This window comes from Typopeltis vanoorti, chromosome 12 (genome assembly GCF_054136105.1).
Source record: "Typopeltis vanoorti isolate ZY-2024b chromosome 12, IOZ_Tvanoo_1.0, whole genome shotgun sequence".
Lineage (NCBI taxonomy): Eukaryota > Metazoa > Arthropoda > Arachnida > Uropygi > Thelyphonidae > Typopeltis > Typopeltis vanoorti.
The window spans coordinates 109,597,809-109,610,208 of NC_143560.1; the positions used below are offsets into that span (position 1 = coordinate 109,597,809).

At 36.2% G+C, this 12,400-nt stretch overlaps 1 protein-coding gene across 1 annotated transcript in view; it reads right to left on the minus strand.

The window, feature by feature from the left end:
• The window catches only part of Fak (protein tyrosine kinase 2 Fak), a 316,957-nt gene that overhangs the window by 23,949 nt on the left and 280,608 nt on the right, over positions 1-12,400 (minus strand). Inside the window, exon 25 of the mRNA XM_090402169.1 lies at positions 384-454. Coding sequence (XP_090258295.1) covers positions 384-454 — 71 coding nt within the window. The remainder of the gene's footprint in view (positions 1-383; positions 455-12,400) is intronic.

Consider the following 12,400-nt stretch of genomic DNA (forward strand, 5'->3'; position numbering starts at 1 on the left):
CAAATTCCAATGATTTGCTGTTCACAGAAGCATTAATACCACAATAGAGCTACATGAACCTACAGGTTCAGATATACCATGGAGAATGATTAACTTTTATTTAATATATACCAAGGTATGAAAACAAAGATGCTCAGCAAACGTGGCAAACATATAAACCGCCATTCTCAACTAATTTGCTGAACTCTGGTATAACATTCTGTCCATCACAAGAAGCAATGTTAGTTTAGGTGACCAACTGTTAATCCTTTTCATCTTATAGTTTGAATTTATATTTTATTATCAAAATGAAATAAACCTTCTCTGGCTATCTTATAGAATAAGATTTTGAAACATATTATATACTACTTAAAATTTTTTTAAACATTAAATGATTTACTCACTTTGATTGGGGATTTTGATGGTGAAGATTCAGAATAACCATTGGGTGGTTTATCTTCATCTTTCTGCCTATCTATAAGAAAACTTCTCCTTTCAACATCATATTTTAAAATGTATTATAAATAAGTTAACGAATTTTCTTATAAAATCAACTTTCAGCAACAAAATTTCTATATTCTTTAAATCGCAATTCCGTACAATATTATTTGTAGCCCCCCCCCCATGGAATAAGAAATACAGTAAAAGAAACAAATGATTACCAAATAATTTATTTTTAAAACAAAACATCATCAACCACTCCTTATATGACAAACATGTATTCAGGCATAAAGTGGATGAATTAGTCATGTGCATATTTATAGAGATGTCTGCTGGACAAACAATATTCGGTTATGATTATTCATTTAGAAGTATAACATCATCTGCATAAAGTAAAGCATTTGAGTTTAACATCTCCAATTTTGACATCAGATTATTTCGATGATGCATATAAATGACAAATAACAGTGGAGATGACATACACTCTTTTGTCACAGCTGCTGTAACATCAAACCATCTTCCTGTACCTCTTTCAATTCTAACTGCTCACTTACCACTCAAATATAGACTATGTATTGGTCTATATGATGTCTAATGTAATATTTTGAACAGACAGCTTTCATCTTGGCACCTCGTCATATGCCTTTTCCATCATAATCTGTTCATTGGGCATTCACAGATACCGTATGGTCACTCCGATGCTCGATGATGTGCCACACCATATAGGCCTGTTGTATGCTTTTCTGGAGGCTTCAACTCTGAAGAGCAGTCAGCACACACACACACACGCACCTCATCCATCCATCTCATTGACAGTCTACTCCTTCCTCTTTTTCTAGGAACTTTACCTTCTATTACTGTTCTGAGAAGTCCTCTTTCCATTCTTTCAATGTGTCCAAAATATTTTAACTTTCTTCTGTCAATATCCTTAAGGTTCTACTGATCTTTTCTGACACCCATTAATTTGTCCTTTTCAGTACATGATATTCTCAACAGCGTTCTGTAATACCACATCTCAAAAGCAGCAATCCTTTTCTTATCTGACTTCTTTATATTCCAAGTTGCCATGAGTCACTGTTGGAAAAACAGCTGCATCCAAAATTCTCAACTTTGTTTCCATGGAGATAGATCTATCCTTCCAGATTTTAGACAAGTCTCTGACTGTTGTTTTAGTCATTCCTAATATTCTTCTGACATCTTCTAAACAGCAATTCTTCATGTTAATAATGGATCCCAGGTACTCAAACTTGCGGACTTCCTCAATTCTTTCTCCATTAAGGTATACTTGTTTCTCAATAGCTTCTCTGTTTGTATTTCCTTTGAGAACCATAATCTTTGTCTCCTCTTAGTTATATAGATTTGACCCTTAAGTACCCCAGCTATTCAATGTCGTATTATACTGGTGGGATTATGCTAGAAGAAACAGATCAGGTTAAGGATCTTGGTGTGTTAGTAGATAGGAAGTTGCAATTCAGGGGCCATGTAGCAAAGATTGCAAATACAACTCAAAAGATAATCGCAATGCTGAAACAAACTTTGACATAAAGATAAGGATGTCATTTTGCCACTTTACAAGGCTTGATAAGATCTCACCTGGACTATTATGTGCAGGTCTAGTTTCCTCGTTTCTGTTGCGATTCTGATACAGTAGAGAGGTTCCAAGGTTTTAAGTTCCGAGTCTCACATCCATAAGTTGCTTGGAGAAACAACTACATTCAAAATCCTCAACTTTGTTCCCATGGAAATAGATCCATCTTTCCAGATTGACAGGTCCCTGACTGTTGTTTTAGCCATTCCTAACCTTTTTTTTTGACCTCTTCTGAACAGCAATTCTTCACATTAATAATGGATCCCGGGTACTCACATTTGCTGACTTCCTCAATTCTTTCTCCATTAAGGTACACTTGTTTCTCAAGAGCTTCTCTGTTTGTACTTCCTTTGAGAACCATAATCTTTGTCTTGCCAGGATTGAGTTGAAGTCCTCTGTTATTACTGATCTTGTTAACTTTGTCAAGAATTTGTCCTAGTTCTTGTCATTACAGAGGAGTACGGTATCATTAGCATACCTCAGATTACTGATCAATTTACAACCTATCCTAATTCCTATCTTGAGCTCATGCAATGCTTCACACAATGATGTCCTCAGCATATATACTAAACAAGTGAGGAAAAAGTAAACATCCTTGTCTAACTACCTTTCCAACCCAAAGCCAATCAGTCAATGCAAAGGATCTCTGCTTCAACTTTCGCCTCAATCCTATTTAGTATGATCGTCAATAAAATCTTGCTTGCATGAGATATTAAACTAAGAGTTCTATAGTTCTTGCAATCCTTTTTATCTCCCTTCTTATGTAGTAGTATGAATACCAACTTCTTCCAGTCTCTAGGCCATGATCCTATCTCCCATATCCTTGTAATCAATTTATGAAACACTCTTATCCTGCCACCCCCTATGGCCTTAATTAACTCAGCTGGGATTCCATCTGCACCTGGGGCCTTATTACTGTTAAGCCACTTAACTGCTCTTTCAATTTCATGCCTAAGTGGAGAAGATTCCAAATTGCAATTGTCCTGGTGAGAGGACTCTTCCAAATTTTGATTATCCACTCTGTTCTACAGTTCCTCACAGTATTCTTTTCATCTGTTTTTGATTTCCAATTCTTCTGTTAGTAATGCTCTACTCCTGTCTTTAATGACACTCAATTTGGGCTTAAACTTGTGCTTTAAGTCACGAACTAAATAAAACATCCTTTTAATAACTGTGTCTCCTCATCTGCAACTCTATCTCTTCACATTTATTAGTATAAAACTTTTCTTTGTCGTGCTTGATGGCTGTTCTGACTTCTCTATGTAATCTCTTATATTCTTCAGTTACTGTGTCTCTTTGTTTTTCCAACCACCTTCTTTTGATTAGTTCCCATCCATAGGTCTCTTGGTCTTCTAATTGGGCTGAGATACTTCTTGGCTATATCTCAGTATTATCACCTTGACTCCTTCCCAAAGCATTTCTGGTGAGTTCTTCTCACTGGTCTTCAAAAAATTATCCAACCAAGTTGATGTTTCTTCTGTGAATCCACTATACAGATTTAAAAAAAATAAATATAGGTCATTCTTATATTCTCAAGATTTCTCAGGTAACTAAGTGAAAATGTGATTCTGACAACCTCTATTTGGCCTGAATCTAGCTTGTTCCTCTCCAAGTTTCTGTTCCACAATTTTTCATAGCCAATTCTCAACTATACTTGCATAAATCTTATCAAAACACTCAGTAGGGAAATTCCACTATAATTCTGAGAATATTTTATTTATCCTTTTATACATGGGTACTATGAGAGCTCTACTCCTGATCCAGAATTCAATCCTCTGACCAGGCCTTCTGAATTGAGCAGAAGCCACTGTACAACTTTTATACCTCCATGTTTGAACATTTCTGGCTAACTACAACTATCTTTCCACATTTCGGTTTTTTTGACTGCTTTTCTACTTCAAGTAATGATATGTATTCCTGTTGAATGTTTTCTACCACTGTGCTGACAAGGCATGTTTCATTTAGCAGTTTCTAAAGTAATTACTCCAGACATCTAGCTTTATCTTCAAGTTTTCATGTCGCCTTTGTCATCTCATTCCTTTTGCAGCACTCTTTCCTCCATTTCTATGCTTCCAATAGCCTCCAGAAAACTTTATAACTTCCTGATATTTATTTTCTATGTTCTTATCAAAGGAATGAGTAAAACTAGCTAAACTTTTCTTTAGCTAGTTTTACACAGTGCTTTACTTTCTTACATTTTTCTGTATTCTCTAAGAGCACAAGCTGACTTACTTGTCAAGAACTTTTGCTATGCTTTCTTCTTTTCCTTCACTGCCTCTAATTTCCAGAGCCAACATAAAGTTCTGATTTTTCTATTCATGCAGAAAACCTCACTACATGCTTCTCTGGCCAAATCAATCAATGTTTTCTTCATGGTTTGCCAGTAAATCTCCAAGGTTTGGTTCTTGATTTCAAACTCTTGAATTTTTTTCTTGAATGATATTTGAGTATTTGAGCCTCCAGTTGACGTCTGAAAGCTGCTCAACTTTACTTCGATCTGTATCCTGAACAGAAATCCAGCAGGTACTTACCATTATTATTAGCTTTGCCCTTTTTTCTAAATTTTTCCCCAAACATTTCTCTATGTCTGTTAATCATTTCCTATTCTGCTGTTTAGATCTCCAACAAGGATTACATTTTTCATTATGACTGCTGCCTTCTAGGCTTCCTCAAAAAAATTTCCCTTCTTCCTTAGTAGAACTTTCTAGGGGACCATAGAGACAAATAAGCCTCATTGTCCATTTCTCCATTCTGATATTTTTCCACATTACTACTTGATAGTCTGCCATTGAAGATTATTTTCATAGCCACTCCTTTACCTGGATTGTTATTACTTGAATATAACATCTTGTATTTGTTGCTCAGAAAGATCTCACCTGTTTTTGTATTCATTGTTCAGCAACATCTATCATGTTGATTTGGTACTTATCCAGTTGCCTCTGCTAGTTCCATTTCTTTTCCACTGATGCTTCCTATATTGACTGTGCCAATTTTGAACTCCACTGCAAAACAATAGTTCAATATGACAGATTTTTTTTTTTAGTATCAATCTGAAATCTTTTCATAATGATGAAAATCTGATAGCATGAAAAATAATCAGGGTGAAATAACAATAAAGCAAGGATTTTATCTTAGAGCAGTCACCACACACAATAAGCTTCTTCAATACATTAACTTATACCAGTGTAATTTTACAATGAACGATTTTATGTTAAATCCATTTTATCACTCGAATTTTTTATGTCATCTTTGCTGGCCTGGTTGGTTGCAAGACATGAAACCTGTGGGTTCAAATGCAAAATATCCATTCATGTGACGAAATAGTTTGTGAAGGCCTTGAGACAGGAGATAAATTTCATGCTTCAATGTGAGACCACTATCCTGCTTAGAAGTCTCCGTGGTTAGAAAAGCATAATATTTGGTCTCCAGAAATAAATTTCTGGATTATTTAACCCTTAGCCCATCTACAACACTAGTACTGACATATTATAGGTTCCCAGCTTTTCATTAGTGGGATTCACATAAAAGGGATTAAGGTGTACAAGAGTAGCTGACTCTGATTTTTTAGACTGAAGAATGATCACAGACAATCATCAAATGATGCAATTCATAAACTCAGCTGCTTTTGGCATACATAACATACATAGTTTTTCCACTTGGTTATAAATTAAATTAAACTTGCTAAGCAATTATATTCTTGCTTAATCCTTTATCCAAGCGTAAGCAAAGTTTACACATGAAACATCTTCGTAACTAGGCTACTTGCATATAGAGGCCAATAACTTCACATCGATTGCCTCAATATCCCATAATGCAAAGCATGCTTCAAGTGTATATTGCTACGCATCATAGGAAGGGGTCACTACCAAAACCATGTTTAATACTGAGGGAAGTCTCATCAGTAGGAGCCAGGCTCAATTAATACAGAAGTCACATATTTCTCATATACAAGAAGTAAAAAGAAGTATTACCTTACTTAAATATAAAGAGCTAATAAGCTTCATTTCGGCAACAAAAACATTATTTGAATTAAGGGGATATTAAATCCCACATTGTTTTAAAACCGAATAAGAAACTCAAAGATTGGAATCAGAGAGTTTCTTGCCGAATATAGTATAGTAAACTATAAAGTATCGGCGATCACTAAGCGTCCGCTAAATGCAAGTGGCCCAGCACGTAGTGCAATACCGGAAATCTCGCAGCAAAGTCGGTAAAGTTCTGATCACTATTCTTAGGTATTTACCATAATGTAAAAACACATTTCCTAGGAAATGTATGCTGTTATTACATTATGGTGGTGAGGTCACTACCCAGACCGGTTTCAGCCTTTTTTGAGGCTTCATCAGTGAGTAGCTAGACCGAGTTAATACCAAAGTGTATAGCGAAAAGAACTTTATACTCTGCTATACGAGTTTCCGAACAGGTGCAACCATTAAGTTACTTAAATATAAAGAGCTAATAAGCTTCATTTCGGCAACAAAAACATTATTTGAATTAAGGGGATATTAAATCCCACATTGTTTTAAAACCGAATAAGAAACTCAAAGATTGGAATCAGAGAGTTTCTTGCCGAATATAGTATAGTAAACTATAAAGTATCGGCGATCACTAAGCGTCCGCTAAATGCAAGTGGCCCAGCATGTAGTGCAATACCGGAAATCTCGCAGCAAAGTCGGTAAAGTTCTGATCACTATTCTTAGGTATTTACCATAATGTAAAAACACATTTCCTAGGAAATGTATGCTGTTATTACATTATGGTGGTGAGGTCACTACCCAGACCGGTTTCAGCCTTTTTTGAGGCTTCATCAGTGAGTAGCTAGACCGAGTTAATACCAAAGTGTATAGCGAAAAGAACTTTATACTCTGCTATACGAGTTTCCGAACAGGTGCAACCATTAAGTTACTTAAATATAAAGAGCTAATAAGCTTCATTTCGGCAACAAAAACATTATTTGAATTAAGGGGATATTAAATCCCACATTGTTTTAAAACCGAATAAGAAACTCAAAGATTGGAATCAGAGAGTTTCTTGCCGAATATAGTATAGTAAACTATAAAGTATCGGCGATCACTAAGCGTCCGCTAAATGCAAGTGGCCCAGCACGTAGTGCCCAGCACGTAGAGCACTACGTGCTGGGCCACTTGCATTTAGCGGACGCTTAGTGATCGCCGATACTTTATAGTTTACTATACTATATTCGGCAAGAAACTCTCTGATTCCAATCTTTGAGTTTCTTATTCGGTTTTAAAACAATGTGGGATTTAATATCCCCTTAATTCAAATAATGTTTTTGTTGCCGAAATGAAGCTTATTAGCTCTTTATATTTAAGTAACTTAATGGTTGCACCTGTTCGGAAACTCGTATAGCAGAGTATAAAGTTCTTTTCGCTATACACTTTGGTATTAACTCGGTCTAGCTACTCACTGATGAAGCCTCAAAAAAGGCTGAAACCGGTCTGGGTAGTGACCTCACCACCATAATGTAATAACAGCATACATTTCCTAGGAAATGTGTTTTTACATTATGGTAAATACCTAAGAATAGTGATCAGAACTTTACCGACTTTGCTGCGAGATTTCCGGTATTGCACTACGTGCTGGGCCACTTGCATTTAGCGGACGCTTAGTGATCGCCGATACTTTATAGTTTACTATACTATATTCGGCAAGAAACTCTCTGATTCCAATCTTTGAGTTTCTTATTCGGTTTTAAAACAATGTGGGATTTAATATCCCCTTAATTCAAATAATGTTTTTGTTGCCGAAATGAAGCTTATTAGCTCTTTATATTTAAGTAACTTAATGGTTGCACCTGTTCGGAAACTCGTATAGCAGAGTATAAAGTTCTTTTCGCTATACACTTTGGTATTAACTCGGTCTAGCTACTCACTGATGAAGCCTCAAAAAAGGCTGAAACCGGTCTGGGTAGTGACCTCACCACCATAATGTAATAACAGCATACATTTCCTAGGAAATGTGTTTTTACATTATGGTAAATACCTAAGAATAGTGATCAGAACTTTACCGACTTTGCTGCGAGATTTCCGGTATTGCACTACGTGCTGGGCCACTTGCATTTAGCGGACGCTTAGTGATCGCCGATACTTTCTAGTTTACTATACTATATTCGGCAAGAAACTCTCTGATTCCAATCTTTGAGTTTCTTATTCGGTTTTAAAACAATGTGGGATTTAATATCCCCTTAATTCAAATAAGTATTACTTTATTATTAAAATGCCTTGGATATCAGTGATAGTTCTGCAAGTTATTTTCCCACTTGGGTAGAAATAAATTTAAACTTTCCAAGAAATTATATTCTTGTTCGATCCTTCATCCAAATGTAAATAAAGTTTGTACATGAAGTATCTTCATATCAATTACCCCAGTTGTGAAGATAATGAAGCTGTATAAATTTCGACATCTTGTAAAGCAGAATGAAAGCCACTTTTATGCTTTATTTTATGGATTTGAGGGAAATAAGAGATTTTGTCAGTAGATTGAGGATGTTGAGAAGGATTACCACACCTTTAAATTTTTGCCTGTTACCCAATATCCTGGGTGGGATTTTTAAAATTTTGTTGTGCCAAGCCATCCTCATTTCTTTTACCTATTATACTGGAGAGGTTGGCTCTGTCCCAATAGGCCAGGCTAAATGGCATGTATCTCAGCAATATATTACTGCATGTAAGTAGAATCTGACTGGAGATAAGGTGATTAGGAGCAACAGTAGTACAACCAATAGAGGTCTCAGATCCCGAACCATTGCTATGGATAGGTAAAAAATCAGAGTGCTCTGCTCTGTGTGCATTAAACAGCTGTAAATAAACTAATGATTAAGAAATACTATAATATTCAGAACAGGTAATGTTATCAACATTTATTCCATTAGGGTGAATAATCCCTTTTCACATGCATACCAAATGGATAAATGGCAGTCTGATGTGTGCAATATTATAGATACTAATCCATGTGGGATGTATAGGGAATGAATTTATTTTTTTAAATATAGTTAAGTGTCAACTATTTCCATTGAAGGGATAGCACAGGTTCATTTGCTTTAACATAATGACTTGGAATGGGTGATATGCAAAATGTGCCAGCAGCTATTCATATGCATTGATGATGGATATGATCTCCAACCATCACAGATATCTTTGCAGAAGCATCAATTTGCGACCTGATCAATCTTTAAGCGAAGATAGGTGCGTAATAAAGATGAAGCACATAACATCGATCAGGACACCATTCTGTAGAGGACAGAGGTAAAAGATATTCAATGCTTTCATGCACCTCTCAAACATGAGTCCAGCTTGGCTTCTGTTTCTAAGGGGTTTAACAGAATTTTCTCATTCTTAACTTTTGGTTGGGGCAAAGAGTGTGTTCTTGGGAGACATGTATACAGACTTTCTTTCTGCTGAAAACCTTAGCCCATTACTAAGAGCTCATGAACAGACATGATCAATTACTTGAAGTTGTCTTGCAACCGATATAAAAAAACTCATTTTATGAATTAATTGACCGTGCCAACTGCTGTATCGAAGCTGAGGGAGAGCATACTGATTGAAATAAATGATTCGAATAATATAATTGGCCTGTGTTTTATTTTCTATCAAAAGTTCAGTTTCCTTTTGAACAGAGGATGCACATGTCTGTAAGGATATGTGCTTTGCATTATGAGATACTAAAGCAAGTGATGTGGAGTCATCAGCCTCTATGTACAAGTTGCCCAGTCGTGAAGTTACTTCATGTGCAAACTTTGTTTGCTTACACTTGGATGAAGGATTAAACCGAGAATATAATTTCTTGGCGTCTTTAATTTATAGTATAACCAAGTGGAAATATATATACATATATATTTGAAATTTTCTTTTTTTTTTAAATATATAAATATTAATTGGGTTATGTGTGGTTATTTATTTCATCAAAGAGCAAAAGCCATGAAGTATTAAGTATGTAAACTGGGTATTTTTACAGTGTTTGTCTATTCTACAGAAGAAAAAAACCAGAAATCAGAAATGTTAGAGAAGACGAGGCTTTACTACCCTTGCAATAACCAACTAACCTAGCTCTTGCCAGAAAAAGAGAATTAAGAAAATTCTGTCAGAGATAGGATATAAATCAAGTGTCTCCCCCCCCCTCCATTCAGTAAGTGATACATGATAAAACTATTCAGCTATGGCATTGTTAGGTTTAAAAAATCCAAGTTTCATTGCACACCATAATATCCTTTTTCCTTAGCATGCTAGACTCAAAGGCCTATCACAGACAAGCAACAATTTCATATAAGCCTGCCTAATGTTCTGACAATATGGTTTATTCTTATATGGCTGTGTTTCCTGTTTTGTGGGATGAAAACCTCGATTATCAGGGGGGGGGGGAATCATATCATCTCCATATGAGACTGGTTAACTCACTTTCAGATGAAAAGCTGACACTTTAAGTGTCAACCACAGGAACAATCACAGGACGTCACTGATACTTAACTGACCCTGAAAGTTTATTTTTCACTTGGTTAGAGTATAATAAATTTAGTTTAATCCTTTATCCAAGTGTGAGCAAACAAAGTTTGCACCTGAAAGTATCTTCAGGATAGGGATAAGGTGGTACAACATTAGGGCACTCCTTGCAAAGGTGGAGCAAGCTACCAAAAATCCTATCTCAGTATCTCCCATTATGCAAAACACATCTCCTTGCGGATATGTCTAATGTTATGCATTAAGGGAAGAGTCACAACCCAGCCTAGTTTCGACCTTTATTGTGGTCTCTTCAGTGGGAGCCAGGCCCACAATCCTTGGAGCAAGCTACCAAGGATTGTTGGTAGCTTGCTTTACCTTTGCAAGGAGTGCCCTGGTGTTGTACCACCTTACCCCTGTCCTGAAGATACTTTCAGGCGCAAACTTTGTTTGCTCACACTTGGATATAGGATTAAACTAAATTTATTATTAACCCTGTAGAGCCATATTTCTTCAATATATGAAGCAGAAGAAAAAAATAACACAAAGAGGCTAATTTTTAAAGAGGCTCACACATCAAACTTAATTTGATGAATAACATTTGACTACAGGTATTCCTTGATTAACGCGATTAATTAATTCCTCGATGTTACCGCATATATCAAAATCATGTTAACCAAATCTAATGATCAATGGTAAAAATTATTATTATGGGCAACTCCAAGGAGTCCCTAAACATCATGTCAACAACTATTCAGCTTCCAGACCATATTCATCATACCTTGCCTTGAATCCACTCATGGTCATGGCACCCATAACACACTCTGGCAACTTATTCCACTCATTCACCACTCTCCATGCAAAAAACCTAGTTCTAACACCTTTGCTACCACACTATTGCCTAGTTTCCATGGATGGCCCCTAGTCCTCCCACCACCAGACCTGTTCTGAAAAATAACCTCTGAATTAATCTTATAGAAAACCTTCAGTAATTTGAATGTCTCAATCATATCACCCCTCTTCCGCCTAACAACCAATGTCTGCAACCCACAAATCTTCAACCTGTTCTCATAAGGTTCATTCCATAGGCCTGCTATCATCTTGGTCACTCGCCTCTGGATCCTCTCCACCTCCTCCCCATCAAGAAGAAACCCAGGGGCCCAGATCTGGGCACAGTAGTCAAGATGGGCGTCTTATCAAGGCTCGATACAGAGGAACAATAACTTGCTTGTCTCTGCTCGTCAAAGTATTCTTCAGTAACCAAGTAATTTGATGAGCTGATTTAGCTACTTTTGCAATGTGCCCCCTAATCTTCAACTCCCTATCCACCAACACCCCCAAATCCCTGGCTTCGTCAATCTCCTGGAGTACAGTTCCACTAATGTGGTATACTACTGCAAATCTTTTCACCCCAAAATGCATAACCTTACACTTTGCCACATTAAATTGACAACCATTCTCCTTAGCCAAGTCCCCCAATATATCCAAATCATCTTGCAAAATTTTGACATCATGTGCATTCACTATTTCCTCTACCCAACTTTGCATCATCAGCAAACAAATGAATAGTTCCTCTCAGATCCTTTCCGATATCAAATTACAATTCGTCCATGATAGATTACTGTATTAATAATTTGTTTTATATGGTACTCTTTTAGGAAAGATAAAAAATGAATGCAAAGCAAATGTTTAATAAATGCTTGTACCTACATTAGTTACTGCAATTTTTTTATCAAAAAAAAAAGTTATCAAGAGTCGTTTGAAGAGTTATAGTTTTTTTCTTATCAGCATAAATTCTATGATAACAAGCAAAATTACTGTCTAGACTTCAGCAAACAAGCATTCTTCGATTAACATCTGCATCCATATCTATTACTTGCTGCTTAAGATTCTAAACTATGAAATTTCCATCCAGTTCTTTGATTGTTATCTCCTT